At 45.1% G+C, this 25,834-nt stretch overlaps 1 protein-coding gene across 2 annotated transcripts in view; it reads right to left on the minus strand.

The window, feature by feature from the left end:
* The window catches only part of ST8SIA1 (ST8 alpha-N-acetyl-neuraminide alpha-2,8-sialyltransferase 1), a 140,657-nt gene that overhangs the window by 57,041 nt on the left and 57,782 nt on the right, over positions 1-25,834 (minus strand). For both annotated transcript variants that reach the window (XM_062195526.1, XM_062195525.1), the window contains exons 3-4: positions 10,310-10,419; positions 2,494-2,586 (exon numbers count right to left, since the gene is read on the minus strand). In XM_062195526.1, the coding sequence (XP_062051510.1) occupies positions 2,494-2,586; positions 10,310-10,419 (203 nt within the window). The remainder of the gene's footprint in view (positions 1-2,493; positions 2,587-10,309; positions 10,420-25,834) is intronic.

Raw genomic sequence — 25,834 nt, forward strand, 5'->3', positions numbered from 1 at the left:
CACCTCGGGCACAGTTGGTCTAACTCCTGCCAATATGATGAATGTGTAATGATTCACCTCATTAGGATTCTGATTCGCAGTCTTCTGATTACTAATGAGGTGGAACATAATTCCATTCACTTATTGGCCATGATGATATTTCAAAAAAATTGTGGAAAAGGAATTAAAAGATATATTTATTTTGGTGCACAAGTTTTGAAATCCATGCATAGTTTTCTTCATAAAATGTATTTTCTATGGATTTTTTGAAGTATCCTGGAATTTGGACTTATTACTCGTCGGCAGTGCTGGCTCAACTCCTTGACCGAATCTCCTCCCAGATCTTCATTTCTTCCTGAATTTATTTAATACGAAGATGGTCTTCATCTATTCCATGTGAGCCTGCTGCTAGCTGCCTTCTTCTACAGTGTGCTGCATTTGCTCTCTCTTATCATGTCTTCTTTTTATGAATCAAAGTTCCTGTTTTTAATAAAGTCAGACTCATTTTTTTCCTTTACAATGTGCTGTGTAGCTCATTTTTTCGGAATCCTAGAGCCTATTTTTTCATTTTTTAAATGATTTCACTTATTTATTTGAAAGACAGAGTTAGGGAGAGAGGAGTGAGGGAGAGAGGGAGGGGGGGAGAGGGAGAGAGAGAGAGAGAGAGACAGAGAGAGAGAGAGAGAGAGAGGGAGGGAGAGAGAATGAATGAGAATCTTCCATCCACTGGCTCACTCCCCAAATGGCCGTTAACAGCCAGGGCTGGGCCAGGCAGAGGCCAGAAGACAAGTGTTTCATCTGGGTCTCCCATGTGGATTCTGAGACCCAAGCACTTGGGCCATCTTCTGTTGTTTTCCCAGGCACATTTGCAGGGAGCTGGATCAGAAATGTAGCAGCTGGAATTACGAAACAGCGCCCATATGGGACACTGGTACTGAAGACAGAGGCTTTACCCACTATGCCACAGCACTGGTCCCAAGCCTATCTTTTCTTCTATATGTTTTCCTGTTTTATTTTAATAGATATGTTTTGGCCATCTGACAATGATTTCAGTGTAAGTTATGATGTAAAAGTCTAATTTAATTATTTCTCATATAGGCTCCTAATTATCCTAACATCAGTCCCGAATACTCTGACCTCTCCTCACTGATGGATGGCAGTCCTTCTAGCTCACGAACACTGTTCTATGTGAAACCATCCAGATGTTCCCCGTTCTGTTTCACTGATCTACTGGTTTATCTTTGCATCAAGGCCACACTGTCTTCATTATAAGATTGCTAGCAAGCCTTGATACAACAACCCTTCCAAACCATTCTCCTTCAAGAATTTCTTCACTTTTCTTGGTTCTCCATATTTTCACATAACTTTGAAAATCAACTTGTCAAGTCATACACACACACACGCACACACACAGATCAAAATATGCATTGTTAGCCTCTCTGTTGGAGTTTCAACAAATCTATAGATTGATTTGAGAAGACCTAATGCATTTACAAGGCTGAATCCTTCAGTCATGCACACAGTACATCAATACATTTAATCAGGGTGTCTGAAATGTCTTCCAATAAAATTTCATCATTTTACCACAAAGCACCTGCTCTCTTTTCTAATTGTCAAATGTGTCATGTTATTTAATGCTATTGTAAATGGAATATTTTTCTTATTTCTCAAAATAGAACTGCTGTGCTGATGTCGACTTTGACGAAAACTGGGTAAAGAAGGCGTGGGACATTTTTGTAAATTTTTTGAACTAAAACAAGTAGTGCACATAGTGTGAGGTGCCATAGGTGGGCTGTTCACTCGGTTGGGACTTCCTTAGGAGACAATGCCTGGGTCCAGAACCTGGGGCTACTTCCCTGCCTACTGCCAGCACACAGGAGGGGCTGAACACAACAGTGACTCCTTTTCCCTCAGAGTCAGGCTCACCGCTCACAACAAACAGCTCTTGGAGGAATGGCCTTCACATTAGAGACCCCAGAAACTCCCAGAGCAACAGCCGTGCCTTCCGGAACTGATATTAGAACTAGAATTTTCCATTTGCTCTCATCAGTTTGATTAAATACAGTACAATCACAAGTTACTATACGTTCTGACAGCATTACTATTTTAATGCACACATATGCAGTGGATTGGTCATTTTCTTGTTTTTATTAATTCAGTGACAGTTGCCAGTCAACGTGCTGGCACTGAAACCAACAAACCGCCAAGCAGTGGTCATGAGTACGCAGGATATTGTACGGCCGCTTTGAGCAAAATAATGGCTCCTCGTGCTATTTCTACTATCTCTAATAGCCTGAAACAGAATCCCAGAGGCAGCACAGAGCACTGTTTGGATTCCCGTAGTCCTGCCTCGCTTATTTACAATTCCCTCCTCCATCCTTCCTGCCCGTCCAGATGGTTTTCCTCTTGGCTTTCCCAATCCTGAATTTATGCTCACTGCCCTGGAGATGCTAAATACTTCAAAAACCTTCCTCCTGAAACATTCTTCACAACCAGAAAATCATAAACTCTCACCTCTGCCGAATGATGCTGGGGTTAGCTGTCACCAAGTGACTTCTGGATCCAACATCTTTCGTATATTCACTTGACAAGGGAGGAAGATTGCATCTGGAGACAGAAGAAGACACTCTTTAGAAGGATTCACAGACTTCAATCAAGCCAGCCATAATGACACAGCTAAGAACCTTACTAATTCTAGCTCAGTTCACAAATAACTGTTTTGGCCACCTCCCCCTTTTACTAGACACTAGATGACTAATGAACCACCCGCATCTTCAAAGACTGGCTCAGTTTTAGAAGCAAGAGGATGTCGTCTAGAGAAGTAAATGATCTATGAAAGGAAAGAGACAGTAAGAGCGCCTGATTTATTCCACCCTCAATGTTTTTGAGGTGGTCAGACAACCAGTCTTAGACTGGAACTTAGGGCTCAGGACGGTGTGGCATGCCAGAGGACACAGGACCCACAATGTCTTCCAGAAACCTACCGCCCTCAAGGGACAGGGAGGAATTATGCTCGCTGATGTTTTTCTTTCTTTTCCCCAAAGCTGAATCACAACAGTACATTAGGGCAATGTACTATGTGCCTAAAGCAATGGCGATCTCACTTGTATGCGCAAGACCGATGCGTAGGGTGACTGGTGGCAAAGACATATGTGGCATCCAGAGAAGGGTGATGACTGCCACCGCAGGTCAGCCAAGGGAAAGCACGTGTGATGTTTCCTGGTGCTATAAAGGCCGCCCCACTCCCCTCTCCAAACACCTCCCTGACCCAGCTGTTTTCCTTAGCCACAAATGTTTACAATGGGAACTATAGTCAGGTCAGTGTTAATCCAAAGCCCACCGCTTTCAGTCTGTGGGACATTATACAAGTTGATTCACTTGCCTGGCCTTGGTTTCCCCAATACATAAAAGGAAGAAATGACTTTTTTTCCCACAGGGTTGTTGTAAGACTAAAAGAAGTCCTATATTAAAAAAAAATCCCAGTTTATGCTTCACGCATAGTACAAGCTCAAAAATAACACAAACCGGAGATTTCATAGAAATATAATTAAATATACATTTATTATTTATGAAAACCTGAAACAGGCCTGCAGGTCCCACTAGGTTTTCCTTATTACTGTGATTTAATTCCCCCTCCCACCTATAGAGAGAGGGGCTTCAAAAAGTTCACAGAAAATGCAAATTATGAAAAGAATATATATAGACTTCAAAACTGTTTTGCACCTAAATAAACATACTTTATTACTACTATTTTATCTGAAAACCAGACCGACAGATCACCCTTCTGCTGGTCCACTCCCGGAATGTCCATCACAGCCAGGGCTGTGTCAGGTGAAAACCAGGCACTTGCAGTTCAAGCTGTGGCTCCCATGTGGACGGCAGTGACTCAATTACTTGAGCCATCACCTGCTGCCTCCCAGGGTGCACATCAGGAGGAAGTTAGAATCGGGAGAGGAGCTGGGACTCCAATCCAGGCCACTCTCTCATGGGACATGGGAGTTCCAAGCGATGTCTGACCCTCTATACCAAATAACGTACCTAAATTTACCTTTTAATTCCTATCTCCCACGAACTGTCTGAAACGTCCCATCTCTCTCTCCATCTTGACTCCTACCACATCAGGGCCTCTCTAAGGTTTTATTACTTTCAGTAAGCCAAGGCATTGCTTATTTGAAGGCAAAGATCCCTTACAAATAGTAAAGTCTCCGCTCACTCCCCAACGACTGAAGTTTCCCCACAAATCTCCCGCAGGGCACGGAGCAGTCTGTGCATCGGCTCAGCTGATGGGCTCCAGCTCCCTCACTGCACCCTGTATCTGCCCGGTGGCTCCCACCACAGCAGGCCATCGACGCGGAAACCGCTCTTGGCTGATTTCAATTGTGCCTTTCATCTGCCCTTCAGTAATGAGATTCCGGTTCCTCTGGCAGCGCGCCACAGGTCAGCTAGCCAGACAGCTGGCGACTTCTGCTAACGTGCCCTGAGAACAAACACGGTGAGCATTGTGGGCTTGCGTGGGAGAGCCCATCACAGAGCCACCCTTGAGACGTCTGCTGTTCAGTGGCTGCACCACATGCCACGTGGTCTCCTGTGCATTCTCACGAGGGAGTGAGCCTCTGCGTCAACACCAGGGCTCACCGGGCTGCGTGCTGATGATGGTCTTGTGATGGAACCCATCCTTGCAAAGGTGACTGTCAAGATAAAGCAGGCTAAAATGTGGCCCTAGGAAAAGAAGCAGGCAGTAGCCAGAATGGATTTATGCCCCTCAAAATATTTTTTCCAAGTTTTTTTTTTTTTTTTAAAGGATTTGCTTATTTATCAGAAAGTTAGAGACACACACAGGGAGAGACAGAGATCTTCCATCTGGTTTACTCCACAGATGACTGGGGTTGGGCGAGGCTGAAGCCACAAGCCAAGAACTTCATCCAGGTTGCCCACACAGGTGCTGCGGCCCAACCACTTGGGCCATCTCCTGCTGCTTTCTCAAGTGCATTTGCAGGGAGCCAGTGGAGCAGCCAGGACTCCCCTATGGGATGCTGGCATGGCAAGCGGCAACTTAACCCACGGTGCCCTGGAGAGCTCTGATCTTGACCGTCCTCGCTAACATCTGAGAATCAGCCATGTTATATTCAAACTGGGAACTCTGAACGTCGCCGGGGAGTGCTCTCCTCACTGGTCCTGTCATTAAGTGGAACTAGCTGATTTTCACGAATAACTGTTTTTCTGTGAGTGTCAGGCCTCGTGGGCCCAAGGCCCTTGCAAACCTCCTACCAGAGGGCAAAAGCTCAAGAAAGACTTGCGTATACTGATTACATCCTGTGAACCAGGGAAATGCTACAAACAACAAAGATAGCATTTTGTGAACACATTTCTGGAAAACAATGACAACACAGCTTGATGGAAAACGTCAACCTGCCGCTCCTCTGGGTGGGTATTTCTGTCCAAGTGCAAGTAACTGACACCCCCTGCATCTCACACACCACAATTGTAGCTCCTCAACTCCTAAATTGATAATTACATTGATTCACATAAAAGGCATGCTGAATACAGCCAAACGGTCTCTAATAAGGCGTAATTGTATAAAAGTGTTTCAGACTTTCCATTATCGCTCGTTGGCATAATTAACAGATATTAACGGCTGAAGTGTCTTGGTAGGAGTGCTCACAAGCCTGGGAGAGATCCGATCGCAGGACTGGTGAGCAATGAGTCAAAGAACAGTCTGAATTAGCGAGGGGAGGTTGGTGGGGAATGGGCATGGTGGAGAGGAATCTTGAAACAGAAAAATTATAAAATTACTTTGAAAATCCTGAGTGTCTTTAAGATTGCAAAACCTGTGTTTGAGCACAATCCAAAAGGCACCAAAATTCTGTTGCCTTCACTTTGTCCCTGGAACTCCCAGTCCCTTTCTACCATGTACTTGTGTTTACTTCTGTCTTGTAGGCCTTCGGAGAAACTGAATTCAACAGCATTATCTTTTCAAGTGTTGCTTCTGGTTACAGAGCAAATGTTTACTTTGAAAATGGGAAATTGATGTTGAGTATTTTAGAAGATGCGTTAGGAAACATCTCAGCGAAGAAACGGTTAGTCTCTCCTGGTCCTAGGAGACATTCTGAACCGGAAGCCGGTAGAGCAGTGAGCACAGAGAGGGCTGGTTTTACATCTGTCCCTAGTCTAAAACCACACGCTTTCCAGTGCACACCTAACTGTTTAATTTTGAATATATATTACCTCAACTTTCTAAGGCTTCCCCAGAACAAAGACGTATTAAGCAATCACTTCCAAATAGATCCATAAGTGGTCAAATCCAATTTTAAAAAATAACTTATCAACATTTATTACTCCCATGTTGTAAACCATAAATAAAGGTTTTAAAAATCCAAACGTGTTTAGGACATCTGCCCTTCTATGAGTCTGCTGTGTATCCCGCTTCCCAGGTTGGATTGTTCTCTCCTTTTTAATTCTATCAGTTAGTATTAGCAGACACTAGTCTTGTTTATGTGATCCCTTTGACTCTTAATCCTATCATTATGACGAATTGTGAACTGAAACTGATCACTTGGACTAGTGAGATGGCATTGGTACATGCAACCTTGATGGGATTGAATTGGAATCCCCTGGCATGTTTCTAACTCTATCATTTGGGGCAAGTCCGACTGAGCCCTTAAGGCATTTGGATCTGGCTGAAGAGCCCATGAAAGTATTTTAGGCATGGAAAGCCAAGACACTCAGTGGGCGGGGGGGGGGGGGACCCTAAATGAAAGATCTCTGTGAGTGAGATCCCAGTGGAAAGAATGGGCCATCAAAGAAGGAGGTACCTTTCTCTGAAGGGAGGAGAGAACTTCCACTTTGACTATGACCTTGTCTAAATATGATCAGAGTTGGTGAACTCAAAAGGCTTCCATAGCCTTGGCAACTCATGACAAGAGCCTAGGGTGATTACTGACGCCATAAATAAGAGTGTGAAATTGTTAAGTCAACAACAGGAGTCACTGTGCACTTCCTCCTCATGTAGGATCTCTGTCCTTAATGTGTTGTACAATGTAAATTAATGCTATAACTAGTACTCAAACAGTACTTTACACTTTGTGTTTCTGTGTGGGTGCAAACTGTTGAAATCTTTACTTAATATATACTAAATTGATCTTCTATATATAAAGATAATTGAAAATGAGTCTTGATGTGAATGGAATGGGAGCGGGAGATGGTAGGGTTGTGGGTGGGAGGGAAGTTATGGAGGGGAACCCACTGTAATCTAAAAGCTGTACTTTGCAAATTTATATTTATTAAATAAAAGTTAAAAAAATTCAAACGCGTTACAAAACTTGCACAATTCTTGGGACCAGCATTTAGCCCAGTAATAAAGATGCTGCTTAGGATGCCAAGGTGAAATAACAGAGTACCTGGGTTCGATGCCCAGCTCCAACTCTCGATTCCACCTTCTTGCTAATGCAGACCTCGGGAGGAAGTGGTGAGGGCTCAAGTCACTGAACTCCCACCACTCAAGTGGGAGACCTGGACTGAGTTCCTAGTTCCAAGCTTCAGGCCAGGTTGGGGGCTACTGCAGACATTTGGGGAGCGAGCAAGCAAATGAGATATTTCTCTTTCCTTTTCTCTCTCAAATAATAAACAAAAAAGCTTGAAAAATAAAGAAAACGGTTCTATTCTTGAACTTAACTCAAAAGCACATGCACACATAGCTCTACACTATCTTCTCCAAATTCTTTGCACTCCTCAGCTTCCTCATCACTCTATGTTTAATATTGCATCAGACACGCCGATCTCAGGCACTAATTCTGAACTAGAATCCAGCCACACCACACCGTGCACAAGGCTAACTTGGCCTCGTTGATCTGTGATGAACGCCGCCACCCTAAATAACTCCTATGGTGCCCCTCCTTGGTCTGCTACACGCACCTTCCTCGGTGCGCACACACACAGTGCACACACACTAAGAAATCAGACTGCCTCCCTCTGCACTGTATTAGGACCACCTGGAATACCTAACGTCCTGAATCTGTGGGAATGAGTTTGTCTATTGCTCCACCCTTCCGGAGTTTGTGAAAAGAGCAAATTAACTGACACTGAAGTGCAATTTGAAAACTGAAACGGCACCCCATCAGCTCTCAGAATGCTGCAAATCCACAGAGTGGCACAGTGGAAAGGCATGAAGAACTGTGGATGCTCACTCCTCACACAGATTAGACAGGGAAGGTAAAACGAGTGCTGTGGGCCACAGACCCAGCCAACGTCAAGGCTCCTTGCTGGCCCTCGGCTCAGGCTGGACACTGCAGTGCAGGGAACGCCTGAAGTTGGCTCAGAGCCTCTGTTCTCCTCGTCCCTTCACGCTCTCCAGGGACTGGCCTGGCTCTCCTACCCCATCCCCCAGCGCTGCACAGCACCTGGGACGATGAGGCGGTGACTCCACTCAACACCTCATTCCACAGAAGCTGCTGCCTGCCCCCCTCTGTCCCGGTCACAGTGAGCCCCTCTCCACCATGCCCCTGCGCGGGAGAATCACTCAGCACACCTCTTCCAGACCCAGGGGAGGCCGGATGCCGAGGGGGTGCTCAGCACACAGGCTGTGCAAACGCGAACCCCGACAGCTATGTTTTTATGTTCCTGCTGTTTATGTATCCCGGGGAAAGACAAGCAATGGAGAGGAACACACGGTCCGACCTGGGCAAACTATGCCAGGGCACCTGGCTGTAGGAAAGGCTCCTCCCTGCTCTTCTGCAGGTTCCCCAAGCAGCCTTAAGCACAAGGCTCCCCCGAACCCTCTCACCTAGGTTTTCCTCTCCCCACCCTACTTAGAGGTGGCCTAGTGTGCTCTTAGCCACCCTGTTACTCTTGGGTCATGATTTATCCTTAAGAATGAACATAAAATCTCCCTCCACCCCTTCGCTCAGTTTTTTGCCCTCATGTCCCCGCCATCCTCAGCCATCCCAGCCACAGGGCCTTTTGGTATTTTCCACTTCAGTGACCCTGTGGAGCCCCGCCACTCGTTCCCTTTCCCAATAATACCGAGTCCCGTCTCGACAGTAAGTCTGATCATCCCCCAGAAACACCATAGCTCTGACAAGGTGGGCCTCGGTGGGGCATCCTCAACTTCAGCACTTCTGAGTCCACTTCTCCCCGCCGTGGCCCCCGGTCCCTCTTGGCTATGAAGGACCATGCTGTTTGGCCTCCTTCCCTTCTCTCCCCCATGTCTCAGAGCCCACTTCCTACCCCGCCAGAACCCTCTGCATTCTCACACCCTGTCCCCCCTCCCCTCTCTCCCAGATCCTCTCAAACCTGCATTCTACCAATCACTTGCCCTCTTAGCTTGGCCACCTGCTAAGCATGTCGCATCCACACCACCCCCGGGGCAGGCTGGCATCATCGTAGTCTGAGGGAAACCACCGGGGGCTGGATGCATCCTAGTGATCCCTTCTACACCCTGCAGGAGTCCCCAGTTTCCTGGGGTCCCCATCACCACCTGTCAGGCCCTCATTTTTTTTTTTTTTTTTTGACAGGCAGAGTGGATAGTGAGAGAGAGAGACAGAGAGAAAGGTCTTCCTTTTTGCCGTTGGTTCACCCTCCAATGGCCTCTGCAGCCGGCGCATCTCGCTGATCTGAAGCCAGGAGCCAGGTGCTTCTCCTGGTCTCCCATGCGGGTGCAGGGCGCAAGGATCTGGGCCATCCTCCACTGCCTTCCCGGGCCATAGCAGAGAGCTGGCCTGGAAGAGGGGCAACCGGGATAGAATCCGGCGCCCCAACTGGGACTAGAACCCGGTGTGCCGGCGCCGCAAGGCAGAGGATTAGCCTGTTAAGCCACGGCGCCGGCCACCATGCTCCCTCATTGGCAAGTCACCTCCTCTCCTGTCCTCCAGCTGTCTGGTCATGCACAGGTCAAATCCTCCTTCAGAGCCCACTTGCTACTTACCAAGGCCTTTGTGCAAACTAAGAAGCATGGCGAGTGGAATAAAACGAGTGAATTAGAACGTTTATTCACGCAGAGCTAGCTGTCACAAAAGAGCACTGCGAAAAGTTTTTAATCACCCGGCTCGGCTGGGATCTAAAATAAGACCCGAGCGTTTCCACACTTCCCCAATGCCTTCACTTGCAGCACAGTCTCGCTGCCCCCTCTAGCCCCCCTTGCCTCTGAACTTTCTCGGGGCAGGCTGGCCCTGACCCCTGGCCCTCCCTCAGGCTCACGTGAGCTGGAAGGGGAGAGCAAGATCTACTGCACTAAGTTCATCACAGTGGCTGGCTGGTTTTGCAAGGTCCCCGGGCTCGTAGGAAGGGGAGGAAGGGGGGAGAAGGCGGAGGCCGCGCGGTGGGTGCTCCCTCTTACCGCATGACAAAATCTGCTTCATCTATTTGACGGCCACAGCCACTCTTCTTGAGAATCCCACCATTGCCCACCACCGCGCATTTCTTCAATGGCAGCTGGAATGGGGTTGCCTAGCAACAGAAAACAAGGCGGGTTTTCACTGCAGAGAACACACAACCAACGGCTCACAAAATCATTGTGTGCAGCAGACCCTTTGGGGGGAATGTGAATGAAGACTGGGGCCAGGCCAAACAAAAAAATGCATGAGGAAACAAAGACGCTAAGAAATTTGTGAGGCACACACTAGCCCGTTCCCTGGAAACTCAAAAAAGCAAAGCGAAAAAAATCCCCCGAAGTGCATTTACATATAACAATACACTTTTCTGTCTCGCATTGGCCATGTACACAGGAGAGAGTATTTGCTAAGGAAAATAGAAAAATCCAAATGAAAACACAAGGTTCTTTTTACAGGTATTAAACTAGGTTTGACTATTTCCCTCTATGACTGCAATTTCACTCATTCACACAATCAGCCACGCACCCAACCAAAGTTCAGGGCATGCGCTATGCTAGTGATTGGGGGACAGAAACTAGGAGTCAGACGTCACAGGACTCGGTATTCGTAATCTGGGGTGCATGGAGGGCGCGAGCACAAAGGCCCAGATAGTAGTCCCTAAAGCACTGTAAAAGCGCCGTGAGGTTGCCCCAAGCGCGCCAGGAGCGCCACATGGGCGCAAGACGGCATTTCTGCCCAGCTCATCAGGAACATTCTCTCTTGAGATGAACCTTAAAGCATAAGCAGGAAAAGCAGTGTATTTTCCGAGAGCACATCCTGTGTTTCCAAGCAAATGGACCCTTCAGGTGGATCTGCCCGGATCGGCTTAAGAGGAAGCAGGGGGCAAGTGCCTTTGTGTTGAACCAGACAACAAGTATGACTTTCTTTCTGCAAACGCCGAGCTGGACTGCACAGACAATGTCTGGCGTATGTGGCGGTTTCCTGAACTGGTATTTATAGTGCCAGGAAGTAGCAACAGCCCCCTGAGAGGGCAATGTGTCACTCTGCCGAGCACAACACCGGGGCTGGCATTCCTTGGAGAAGACCTGGCACATCTGTAACTGGTACAGAAAATCACTGCACAGGCATAAGGAGGCAACTCTGGATGCACCTCAGGCAGATAATATGGATCACCCCAAAAGAATAAACAGAATAAACTCATGAGAACACACTAAAAGGGCCTCACACAGGCATAGGAATGATTAAACTAGAAAAAGTTCCAGTAGTCTCTGTTCCCTAGTAGCTGAGGGGGGCATTCCATGTAGCACAAGTAGAGGGTTTAATTTCCTTGATTCTTAATATCTAAAAAGCTATGGAAATATTTCTGATGGAGACATGGTATTTTAAAGTGTAAGGTCTACACCTCTGGCAGCAGAGAGCTAAGAATTCTAGGAGAGGTCACTTGGCCTAACAGTTTAGATGACCAAACCCCACCCTGGAGTATCTGATTCCTGGCTTCAACTCCTGACCCCAGCTTCCCACTTAGGCAGACCCTGGGAGGCAGCAGTGATGGAGATTCTGCCTCCCAAGTGGGAGCCCTAGACTGTGCCCTGAGAGGGAAACATGATGCACAAAGCTTTAGGGGTAAAATGCATACCACAGTAGTGGCCTGGGCTGTGGGAAGAAGGCTAGCATATAAGCACCATGACATGCTCTTGGAAGCGAGCAGCAATTTCCATGGGGTCATCAGGGAAGGACTGGAAGCAGGCATGGGAACAACCCCTGCAGGAAACCAGAGAGCGAGGGGCAGCTTCAGTACAGTGGTTAAGACAGCGCTGCTTTGGGGCCAGCACTATGGCGTAGTGGGTTAAAGCCGTCGCCTGTAGTGCCGGCATCCCATATGGACACCGGTTCGAGTCCCGGCTGCTCCTCTTCCAATCCAGCTCTCTGCTATGGCCTGGGAAAGCAGTGAAGGATGGCTCAAGTCCTTGGGTCCCTGCACCCATGAGGAAGACCTGGAAGAAGCTCCTGGCTCCTGGCTCTTGGCTTCTGAATCAGCTCAGTTTTGGCCACTGCAGTCATTTGGGGAGTGAACCCGTGGAATCCCTCTCTCTGGCTCTACCTCTCTCTGTAACTCTTTCAAATAAATAAAATAATTCTTAAAAAAACAAACAAACAAACAAAAAAAACAAGACAGCTCTGCTTGGGTATTGCATCCCACATCAGGATGTCTTATTCTGAGTCCCTGCTTCTCTGTTTCCAATCCAGCTTCCTGCCAATGCATATTTGGTGCAGAAGACATCATGTGGGATGTCCACATTTCCTATCAGACTGTCTGGGTTTGCGTCCCAGCTCCACTGCCAATTCCAGACGCCTGCTACTGCACCCTCGGAGGCAGCAGGTCATGGGCCATATGCTTGGGTCTCTGCCACTCACATTTAAGACTCGGACTGAGTTCTCAGCGTTGGCTTCAGCTGCTGGCATTCAGGGTGTGAACAAGCAGATGGGACATGTCTTTCCCTCTGCCTTTCTTAAAACAAAATAGATAAATAAATACATTTTTAAGAAGAAAAAAATTAACAAGTGTCTAACAAGGAAAAATCACATCAACTGCTAATTTAAGAAGAACAGCTGAAAAGTGTCAGTGGAATTAGCAACAAGGAGGTCAAGGGCACCCTTGACAAAGACTTGTTTGGTTCCACTATAAGGACACACGCCTGACCTGAGTTCAGTGCGTTGTAGGAGGATATTTACTTATCTATCTGATACAGTTTATTTGCATAGTGTGGATCAACTCATCCTCAACTAACATTTCATTTGCTTTGAAAAAGCCAACTTAAAACTCTGTAAGTTGTTGCTAAAGGAAAGGCCTTGAAACTGCTGGGCAGGAAATTCCAAAATTCCAGGTTTTCTGGCAAGAATCAGCCCAGATCAAGACGATCAGAGAAGGGGCGGCGGCAGCAGCAGCACAGAGCTTTCTGCTGAACGATTCCCAAAGCCTGCTGGAGGGATTGCTGTAGGACCCCCAAACTGCATCAGCTCGCCCAACACACAGAAAGCCAATCGCTGAAGAAAGGAGGTATTTATTGCAAAGCACAGAGCTGCTAGTGCTTAAATCCAGGACTTCATGAGGAGTTAGGGGTGAGGGTACTTCTACACTGAGACTGGGGCTGAGACATGCATGATCAGCTCATGACCAAGTTCATGACTGGCCAGTGGCACTCATGACCTTCTCTGGTTTGGTCAGTGATGCTGGGCTCTTCAGGGAATATATGGTGGCCAGGTGGGCTCCAGTTGGTCTGAGGGTTACATGCAGGTGGCAGTTAGATCCTGCCAGGACCTGTATTCCTCCACACAAACCACCCAAGGTCAACACTGGCCATCAAGGTCATTATCTGTTGGAGAAGCAAATGACTCCTTTAGTCTGGTGACTGGAACCTTGCAGGGCCAGCTGGCTCACTTCCTCAAGCCAGTGAGTTCCTCTTGATAAGGGACAGGCAAGGACACTTGGGACTAAGGGAGACACAGACAAGAGGCTGGGTCCTTTTTACATTAGAGGGCTTTGGCTTCAGAACCCCCACTTCTTGTTACTCTCAGTCCTAACACCACCACGCACTGTCTTCATCAATGGCTCTAGTCCTGGTGCAGGACCCAAAGTTTTCTGGTGGGAAAAATTACTGATTTCTCTGGCTTTCACGAGAGGTAAAGGAATGCCAGTTTCTTGCTGCCTTCATTGCTGCTATGGAATGGTGACACAAGTGCAAGATAAAGCCGTGCAGAGACGGGCTCCGCCACACTCTAACCTGCTACAGAGGATCTCCACAGCTAAACCTGAGACGAGGGAGTTTCCTGACAACTTCGTCTCCTCTGATCCTGAAACACTTCCAGTCACCCCATAAACAGCACGAAGCAGTCAGAGTGGTCGTCATCCCTATTCCCTTAGGAGTGAGGAACAAGAAACAGGGGGCACTGAAACCGAACCCCCACAATGTAAAAGCAGCACCCACCGGCGGGCGCCGTGGCTCAATAGGCTAATCCTCCGCCTTGCGGCGCCGGCACATCCGGTTCTAGTCCCGGTCAGGGCACCGAATTCTGTCCCGGTTGCCCCTCTTTCAGGCCAGCTCTCTGCTATGGCTCGGGAAGACAGTGGAGGATGGCCCAAGTGCTTGGGCCCTGCACCCCACGGGAGACCAGGAGAAGCACCTGGCTCCCGGCTTCGGATCAGTGCGGTGCACTGGCCGCAGCGCACCGGCCGTGGCAGCCATTGGAGGGTGAACCAACAGCAAAGGAAGACCTTTCTCTCTGTCTCTCTCTGTCAAAAAAAAAAAAGCAGCACCCAGCCACTTGACTGTTTCCCTTAGTCCAAGGTGTAGCCTGACCTTTATCAAAGAGAATTCATTGACTTGAGAGAGTGGCTCAGCTGGCCTTACAAGGCTCTAATCACCAGACTCAAGGAGTCATTTGCTTCTGCAATAGCTAAGTACCTCATGACCTACCAGGAACTCAGACATAAGCTGCTCCTTCACCTCTCAGCCCCAGGATCAAAGTCTAGGAACCTTCACCCCAACGCCTCATGGAGTCCTGGATTTAAGCACTAGCTGCCTGGCTCCTTGCTCTGCACTTTGTAATAAACACCTACTTTCTTCACCACCCCGATGTCAGTGATTGGGGGAGCGGCCCCGGTTTGGGGGTTCTACAGCAATGCCTCCAACCAGTTTGGGGTGTTGCTTAGCAACAACCTGGGTGCAAACTTTGTCTAATTTTCAAACGGTGAGATGATGGGATGGGGGCCATGAATCTCCGCTGCTTCCTGTCTTTGAAGGGAGAAATCCTGAAAATACTATGGCTTCTGTTCTGTTAGTTGAGATAATTCTAGCATCATTAAATTATAGACACAAAATGGCATTTATCAATGCTTTCCAGGATGGTATAGAGTTAGTGTTCTCCTTTTTTGGTCATCTATTTTCAAATGAATATAATTTTACAGGAAGTATTTTGATTAAGGCACTGCATGATATCTTTTCCTTTTTTTATTTTTATTTTTTTTTTTTTTTGTATTTTTGACAGGCAGAGTGGACAGTGAGAGAGAGAGAGAGACAGAGAGAAAGGTCTTCCTTTGCCGTTGGTTCACCCTCTAATGGCCGCCGCGGCCGGCGCATTGCGCTGATCTGAAGGCAGGAGCTAGGTGCTTATCCTGGTCTCCCATGCAGGTGCAGGGCCCAAGCACTTGGGCCATCCTCCACTGCACTCCTGGGCCACAGCAGAGAGCTGGCCTGGAAGAGGGGCAACCGGGACAGAATCCAGCGCCCTGACCGGGACTAGAACTCAGTGTGCCGGCACCACAAGGTGGAGGATTAGCCTGTTGAGCCACGGTGCCAGCTTGCATGATATCTTTTCAAATACATCTCCTTGTACTCATGGAAGAAAATATCTAGTAGGTCTGAGCATATAGTACATTACAACACTCCTGCTGGCCTTAGCAAAATACTACTCAAAATGAAGAACAGATTAGACACATTAATTATGATGAGTTCAATATTTTTCAACTCTTGCTTAGTCACTCACCTAAAATAGCTCTTTGTCCAAATTTTTTCAGCTATATACATTCCATCTGTTAATGGCCATTTTCTTAATAACCACATTATATTAACCATCTGGATTCAGATTCTGATTTACCAACCCCTCAACCTCTCAATACCTCACTGAAAATCAAGCATGGCAATAACTATCCATCTATTCCCCAAGATGATTGTAAGAATTAAAATGAGTCATGGTACATCGCCAGCGAACTCTGAAGTCTTATCTAAAATATGATATTGGTACATTATTATATACCAACAACATTAAATTTTGGGGGGGAATTATCATTGTATTTCTAGCCCAGTATAAGAAGTAGTCTATCTTTGTGCAACACATTTTTTATTTCAAAGATTTATACTTTGAACACAATAGTTTTCATTGTTGGCCCTTTGGAAGGTATATCTACTACTTCTGTCAGGCAATGAATTTGACATTTTTATAGGGATCATTGCAGGCAGTATATCTTTTTGGCTCAGCATCCTCTATCTGAACTAAGCACACATCAGAGGATCAACAATTTGTTTAATAAAGGAACCATTTAATCATCAGATTTTCATGGAGCATCTCATCCATTCTCAGCGGTGCCTGACAGTCACACCCCATATGTTGTAACGGGTATATGAATTAATCTCCACATATGAATAACAACACGAATCTCATCATTCTCTAAAAGAAATTTATAAAGCCATGCAGAATTTTGCTTCTGAGATTTGCCTTTATTCCTGTCTTCCACTTCTCTATCACCTCCGCCCCTTCTGGAACAGCCCTGATACTAACATCCCTTTTCACTCAACAACTGCTTGGTGAGCACCTGCTATGGGGCAGGAGTTGTTGTGGAATCTGGGAATACAGTGAGCTAAATGGACATATACCTCACGCCAGAGCTTCCAACTCTAACGTGGGAAACAGAACTTAACAAACACGATGGGGACATTCAGACTGCTACGCGGTTAGGGGGAAAATCTCTCTAAGGAAGTAATATTTGACATGAGATTTAGAGTTTTTAGGCATAAAAAAAGTAGTCGAGATTTCTAGTCTATTAGATAATTTTAGGAAGTTTTTTTTTTTTTTTTTTTTTTAAAGCAGTCAAAAATTGCTTTTCAGGTTTTATGGCACCACTGAGGGTGAAAAGGATTATCCCAGGCTGGGAGACTTTGGGAAACAAACTACAAATGCTAGCTGTGAAAACAATCCTGGCAGACAGTAAGACTTCTGGAAAGTGCGCTATTAAAATCTGAAGAATCAAAATCCTGACTTTTGAGCTTTTCATAAATAGTGCCAAGCATCCTGGGATGGCTTTATGATTAAGTGAACGGAGCATTATTTACCAGAGCCATTGCCAGAGCTCAATATCTCACCTCTTCCCTCCCTGCAAATGCAATTCACGCAGGCAATAAAGAGCTAAGAAACAGCAGAGCCAGCACTGCGACTTCAGCCCCTGGCACCTACTCACCGTCCACCCCAGACATAACTACACGTCTTGAATGATAACAACACTGCCTCAATAAGCACCTGTGTTAACCACCACAAAGCATGAATCAGTGTGGCGTCTGGGCTGATCTTAGAGGCAAGGGAAGAAGTGCAAAGTGCATGGAGAAAAAGCGAAGAAAAAAAAACTATTTTGTACATGGAGAACTAATAAAACAGTTCCACAATCACTATTTTCACAGGGTTACACAACATTTTCTTAAGAGCACCTCTAATTCCAAATGAAGTGACAATAAATAGTCTGAGAAGCAAAGGCAAGTAGCCACAATGAGCATCAGGGGCTGATGTAAAATCAGAATCTGAGCCTTAAAAACATTCTATAGAACCAGTGAAGGGCAGAACCACAGACTAGGGTGCAGGCCATGACATCCTACATCCAAGTTGAAAAAAATAGCTAACTTAAATTTAGGTTTCTTGGGAGCTCCAGGGCTTCAAAATGTTTAGAATCTGAGAAGTAATCACTAGGAGTCTATCAGTAGAGGAGTAATGTTAGAGGTTTCAGGTTTAGAAGAATTATGAGTAATGGAGTGAATTAGAATATACAGTATTAACAATGGCAATTAAATATCTGTGCTTTCTGGCGTTATTTCAGCAACAGCCATATTTTCAGAGCTCTCTGCTTTTGAAATGGCAACAAAAGAAACCCAAGTTTCAACCTTAATACAGGACTCACATCAGACTATTAGTATTCCCACCACACTTTTCTGTTTCAGTGTAAGTTTCTCAAATGCTCCAAAACAGATTTGCACCGACCTTCCTCTTGATTCCTCTTCCTCTAGCTTCCTTGCACCCCAGCTCTTATTTACCCATAGCCGCATCCATTGCTCTGTTGCTTTTATGTTGGGGGAGCACCACAACTACTTATGAATAACTACTGGCCTTGAACTTGAATATGTTGAGAACACCCTAGCTCATTTTTGTTAATTTTGTCACACGTAAAACTTTTTATGGGATGATGAGTTCATGCTTATTTTCTCACCTGACAATACGAAGGAAAATTAGCTTGGGGGTCTTTTTGTCAGTGTGTGTGTGGCTGTATAGAGTTTTGCTGTTTGTTTGCCCTACTTCTTGCCCTCCAAACTCCTGGGAGAGCAAATTTTTCTTATGTGGCTGTGTCCAGAAGCTAGAAGGACTACCCAGCCATTCAGCACCGAGACCACCACCAAGTGCCACTGTTAGGGAAAATCAATGTCAGTGTCACGTATGGGTCTCCAATCATATTGGAAAAGCAGAGATTTGCTTCACAAGCCTTCAAAGTGGCCTGGAAGGCTGTCACTGCCTGCCACCTGCTATTAGTCACTATGTCACATCATACACTTGCCCTTCTTAATGGAAATCTTAAGTTTCTGTCCCAAAGATTAACTCACACATCCCATCGTGGCACTCGGACCTGCTCAGTGTTTATGTACCCTCACCCTCATAGCCACATGGGCTCCAACACATAATTACACTTCACCCACACACGTAATTTAATTTCTTGCCTATATGTTAATTATATCCTCAACATAGGCATCTAAATACACCCCCCTGCCTCACATCTAATTACAGGCCCCTTCTTATGAATGTAATTACACCACCCAGCCGCCCATCTAATTATGCCCTCTCCTTGACATATTTAATTGCACTGCCCTGTTCAACAACCTAATTACTTTCTAAGCAGTGCATCCAGTAAGCCCCGAACCCTCCAATATTCTTCAGATGCTCGTCTTTTTATCTCTGAACCCAACTACTTCATTAGTTCAACTAAGGACTGGCTACTTCCCACGAGCGAATTCTTAGCAAGCATGGTGCCCAGCTCAGCAGGCAAAGCAGTGACAACTTGCTAAGGAGTCACAAGCAACTTCAGTCCTTCCCAGGAAGCAAGCTAACGAGTACTGGCTTTTTCAGCCATTTAACTAGCCCCTTGGAAGTCCAAATTAAAATTTCAGCTGTTTTCTCCCTTCAAGCATTTCCATAAGCATTTTTATGATGAAAATATCCAATAATTATTTCATGTTTTTCAGAGTAAAGTGCTTCTCATTATAGATATTTAATTATTGAACCCTTAGAAAAGCATTAACCCAAACTTTCCCTGGGGATATATATTAATAAGTACTAATTATGCAATATTTGCAGATGTCTGCCATTCAAGGATGTTGAACTGTTCTTCAATTACATTAAAACACATTTCCAAAAAGCTGCTGTTAAGGTTTGCACTCCCCATTCCTCTAATAAAACCGCAACTCTAAAAAGATAAATTTACCGTTATTATGCTTTCAACACAGGAAGTATCTTAGAAAACTGAATGATGTGAATATTTATATATCATACACTATCTGCCTGGTAAAATTTCTTTCTCGATCCATTATCAAAAAATAACACTTAAAGAGTGGTTCTTTCCGTCATGCAGTTAAGACAGCCAACAACCCCCACTGGAGTGCTCGGGTTTGATTCCTGCCTCCAGCTCCTGCTTCCAGGCTTCTGCTAATGTGGAACCAGGGGTGCAGTGGCAATGGCTCAATTAATGAAGTCCCGCCACGAATGTGGGTCCGCTCGTTTGAACTCCTAGCTGCTGGTTTTGCCAGCCTCAGGCATCACGGACATTTGGGAATGAACCAGTGGCTGGGGACTGAGTGTGTATGTGTGTTTATCTCTCTCTCTCTCTCGCTCTCAAATAAAAACCTATTTTTTCATATAACACTCAAGCATTCCAGTGAGTATTTTGCATATTTCACATATCATCTGTTATTCTGATAGCATCCATATATGTTAACCATAGAGCATCATTTCATGCAACCATTTAGTAATTTCTGAAATGTTTCACAGTCCATTTCAAGCTAACTGCAATGTATTACTGATGTTCCTGACCCATGAATGCCGAAGCTGTGACAAACACCGGCACCTATACGTCAGACCAGAGGTTGGCCACATTTCAGAAGTCCTCAAAACTATTGTTGTTTTTTTTTTCTTTTCCATGATAGGAAGGGAAGGAACTGTGAAGGGCATACACAGCATTTCAAAGACAGTGGTCACTTGTTCTTAACAGCAGAGTGAGCAGCCACAGGAAACTTAAGCCTCACACCATTACAGACCTTGCACTTGCACTTCTAACACTCAAAGATTTTTTTTTCTCTCTAAATACTCAAAATGCATTTTCCTGTTTATGAACATCACCTGTGGCCTGCCCACCTGCATCCAAACGCTGGCTTCCATGTCCCCTCTATGATCACTGGCAAACTGTTGAATCGCAGTGCCTTGGTCTTCCCATGTGTCACAAGGGTACTAACTCTGGTTGTTGTGAGATTCAAACGGTTATGTCTGGCTCAGAGTACGTGATTGGCAGCTGTTATCTTTAACTTCGATGGACCAACACTGTCTCAGCAAGACAGGCTTGAGATCGTAGAGTCATTCTAACTCAACACTCCCTTCCTACCACTCTAACCCCAACCACTGCAAAGCACTTCCATTCCTCCCCACAATGTGTGTGTGTGTCTGCGAATATTAAAGGCTTATTATTTCTAGGTATTTTTACTTCTAATTGGCTCCTAGTTCTTACCCATCTTCAGTCCTTCACTCTAGCATCCTAGTACTCTAAAACAAAAGCTTATGAGGCTAACTCTACTAAGAAATGCACCATATTTTCCCTTGTGCACAGAGGTATTCATTGAGGCACCTGGGACCCACCAACACCCCAGATTTCCTGTTCTTTCAGCTGCCACATTAAATATGCATACACCCAATAGTTCTCCCCATAAGGATCTTACTTCCCTGTGTTTCCTTAAACACAGCCTCAATTTCTTGCCTCCGTGTTACATTGAAGCTGCTGTAATGCCAGCTCCTTCTCCTCTCCCTAACGTCCCTCCTCTTTTCATATTATCTACGCAATTATTTTTCACCCTTAGAATGTGTGACGTGTTTTCAGGTATTGTATCCAAGAAGATCTTATAAATAATGTTCAAAATATGAAGCAGATCAGAGACACATTAGAATTCATTTATGCTCAATGAGTCATGAGAATTATGTATTAAAGCTGTGCACAGCGGCTTGTAAACATAAGTGGAATTGAATCAAATCATTCCTTCGATACTTCAGAGAATTTCAAACTTATTGTTGATTTGTTTTGAAATGGAAGCCTTTTCTGTTTCAAAGTTGTATGCAAAATATCCCTACTGAAAAGCAAAACCAGAGAGAAACAAAAGCAACTATGCAGTTAGAGGTAGAAGCAGGCAACCTCCCTAATCTCCTGGTCTCTCATTTGTTTCTAGAAATGACACTTAGACACCTCAAGGGGTTTGACAGTACAGAAAGACAATAATCAAACTCCACTTGTTCAGAAAAGAACAAATGACAAACACCAAGTAATTTCAGTTAAGGATGCTTGGCAAGAAAATTTACTGAGTGCCAACCAATAAGATACCAGTGAAAGATCCTGATCTCTCATTCAGTGTTTGTTCCACTAAGAGATGCTGTGAATTAAGACACCTATTTTGTTTTCAAGTAAAAATAGAATGCAATTACTCAGGAATGCAACAGAATGCTAAACCATTAATCCAACTGAACGGATCAGGCACGTGAACTAGCAGGCCTGCTCACCAACTATCTGCATTCAAAAAAAAAAAGAGCAAATCCAAGACTGATGGTCTCATATCTATCTTATTCCATTAAAAGATGAAGAAATCAAGCGAAGGCTCTGGGGAATACCTGATACTCCTCTGCTGTTATTTACCAACTTTCTGAAAGAGATCTGTCATTCTTTGTTGCTGAGAAAAGGGGAAAGAAGCTGTTTCCAGAACACTCCTATCTTCCCAGGGTTTGCTCCCTCAATTTTCTTCCAGGACTCCTCCAATTCAGCCTCAACCAGCTGAATTCAGTAGCTTCTATCTTTCCAGCCCACACTCCATCTCCTGCTTTTTTCACCCACTTTGCCGGGACCATCTTCTCACCTTTGTTCATAGCACGGTCCACACACTGGGGTATCCGCATCACCTGGAACACACACTAAAGATGCACATTCTTGTTCCCACTGCAGCCCTCCTGAAACAGAATCCCTGCGTAGAGCCTAGAAATCTGAGATTCCTCTAGGCAACTCACGCACACAATGAAGATTGTGACCCAGCAGATCCTGCCATCTCATACGCATGAATAAGGTCTTTCCTCCACAGAGCTTTGCACGACCAATCTCATCTCCTGCCACTAGAATCCACATCCTGTCCAGCCACAGCAGAAACTTCTACAGCACCTGCTGTCCATACTGCTAACCAGACACTGTGGGCACTTAGCATTTGATAGCATGTTACAAGCTACCGTTTTGTTCACCATCTTCCATAAATGGAGAATGAACCCCCAAAGGGTATAAGCCATGTCTTGAAACTCTATGTATCCTCAGAGCCTATCACAGTCAATAATCAGACGATTTCATTGATGGATTGGTTGACTGAGCCCATTCCTCAGGCCATCAAGAGAAACGCCAAGAACCTAGCAGAAATGAATGCAGCAATATGCTCACTTTTTCAAACCACTAACAGAAAGGTTAAGGAAATTGCTGAATGATACACAGATGAACTCTATAGTTTTTTTCTCTCTTGCTTTTTTTCTTTTCTTTTTTTTTTTTTTTAAGAGTGTGAAACACAGGAGCTGAAGAACCAAATGCCTGCAGACTTCAGGCAGGTGCATAAATGAGTGGGAAGAGATCAATAAGGAGTACTAGCAACTGTGGCAAATGGAGGATCAAGATCTCATCACGACCTGTTGATGGGCATAGAAGCCAGTGCTGCCAAATATTCTGATTTGTTGTCCCCAAATGATAACAAAATTCCATATTTTCATGTGATTTCTCCTAGCTTTGAAATGTTGATGCATAGTTCACATTCTTCTAAACAGTAAGAGCCAAACAAAATCCACTTGAAAGCCAGATGTGGCTTGCTAGTGGCCAGGGTGCATATTCCACTGGAGAATCAAAGCCTGGCAGAACTAATTTATTCCTTGAGTAGGTGGTTAAAGATGAGTATATATCTTGAGTTATTCAGAAAGACACAGAAAAATACGTGTTTTAGGGAACTTTTAGCCAAAGATCGGAAAAGAATCCCTTCTCCTTGCCAGGATCAAATGAAATAACACATTCGTTGATAAGGTAGTGAAAAACTCAGCATTCTAAGTGGCAAAGAGATATCCAAAATATTTGGAAAAGATCCCCTAATTTCTGTTCAAAATCACTTTGAGTAATATTCAGATGTTAGCACAGTGGTTTTTCAGCCCTCTGTTGCTGAATCCTCTCATTCTAAACAGTTGTTTTCTAACCACAATGGGGTCACTTTTCCACAGTGTTGCAACATACGTGTTCAATTTAAGAAGCTACGATAGTCACCTTTCCATCTTGATTTTGATATTAGCAGAGTAGTCTGCTGTACAGGTGGTGCCGAGGGTAACCAATGCCTGAATGTTAAATCACTTAGCTTGTTCCCAACTTTTCACTACAATGAGCACTACTGTCAGAGCATCTTCATATTGTGGCAGACCCAGACAGACAGACACAAAGGATGGGATCAGCGTACTCCCTTCTCTCCTTGGATAGTAACAGTATTTTTTGCCTATTGTAAGGCAAAGCATTGCAACAGAGCCTCTCTGAGATGTCCTTTTAAACAAGCTTGCCATGAGCAGCCATTCCACACGGGGCTCCTCCTGCTGCGTCTGGCCAGACACATCTAACACTGGCACTGCCCAGTTATTTTCTGCAGAGAAATCCTCACACATGGAGTTGCTGGGTGAGAGGCCAAGCTTGTGTTAAGGCTTCTGGTGCACACTGCTAAACCACTCATCAGGACGACACCAGGTTTCCTGCCCCAGTGTGCTTCATAGTGCCCATGTCTCACCCTCCTCATCTGCCTTCCCTGAAACTTGGGTAAATCAATAAAAATTAGCACTCAGTGTCCACCCATTTCCATAAGAAAACCACAATGGGGACCTCCTTATACACCAATACAGCTGTTACAAACGTACCAGGGGAGACACTCTTTTATGTCATAATCATTCTACGGTGTGTTACTTAATATGAGAGAAAAGGTAGTGCAACCAAACAGTTAAAATTCACAGATTTTTTTTTTTTTTTCCCACCAGGCCTGAGTTCAAATCCTTACAATCTCACCATGGAAATCATGGAACCAGCTCATTGTCTATGTGTGAAATAGAGACAATAATACCAGCTTCATAGGTAGGCGCTATCCAGGTAATATACACCACTGATCAAAGAGCCTGTCACATAAGCAGAAAGTTCTTAATACACCATAGCTGGCAGAGTATACTCATCAAACCTAGTCAGACTATGAACACATAATTAACCCACTCACTCCCTGGTAGGTTTTCCCTAGTATGTTTGATTTTTATTAATATTTTCTAGAATTTAACCTAAAATGTTACATGTTAGGGACTTACTTAAATGAATTTACCTATTATTTCTCATATAAAATGAAAACACTGAATTAAAAATATGGTCCATGTATTATTTCTCTACTAAACAGATATATTTCAATTGAGGGACTTCTGTAAGAGTTGTAAGCAGTTTATATATTTTTTAAAGATTTATTTTGATTTATTTGAAAGAGTTACAGAGAGAGGTAGAGACAGAGAGAGAGAAGTCTTCCACCTACTAGTTCACTCCCCAGATGGCCGCAACAGCTGGAGCTACACAGATCCAAAGCCAAGAGCCACGATCTTTTTCTTGGTCTACCACATAGGTGTAGGGGCCCAATGACTTGCGCCATCTTTTACTGCTTTCCCAGGCCATAGCAGAGAGCTGGATTGGAACAGGAGCAGCCAGGACTCAAACTGGCACCCATACGGGATGCCAGCGCTTCAGGCCAGGTCTTTAAACTGCTGCGCCATAGCACCCGCCTCAAGCAGTTTATATGAAATTGTTTTATTTGTGTATGTACTGGCCTTGGAGTCATCTATTTGCAACTGTGGCACAAGGGGGTATGGCTCCTTTATGTCTGCATTTCCCATAAATACAAGATGCCCGTTTTCTTTCTAGTAGGAACCTCAAGAAAAGGGATCTTTGGACGTTTTGCCAGTAGTGGCTCTGATGACAAATTTGGCTCACATCCCTCTTGACTCCACAAGAAAAAAATTTGCATTGACAGGATGATTTCTGAGGCTAGCGTGCTTTGCTTTCAAGTGCATCCCACCCAATGCCAAGTCCACAAGAAGCTCTGGCAACTGACGGCTCAGTGATGGCCAAATCCATCCTCAGGACTTCTCAGGCACATCCGAACTGGACAAACCTTCATAGCCAGATGGAAAAATAGCACGGACACGCCGCATTTACACATGGATCTCAATTATCCCTCAGTCACTTCGGTGCGCAGGTCATGGAACTGACCCCCCCAGTCCTGGAGAGTAGACCAGTTAGGCATACAAAGGATAAGATCAGATGATGCCCACTCACTACCTGACTTCAAGGTCATTACCACACCTCTTAGCCTCCCTCGACATCCTCATCGATAAAACTG

This window comes from Lepus europaeus, chromosome 6 (genome assembly GCF_033115175.1).
Source record: "Lepus europaeus isolate LE1 chromosome 6, mLepTim1.pri, whole genome shotgun sequence".
Lineage (NCBI taxonomy): Eukaryota > Metazoa > Chordata > Mammalia > Lagomorpha > Leporidae > Lepus > Lepus europaeus.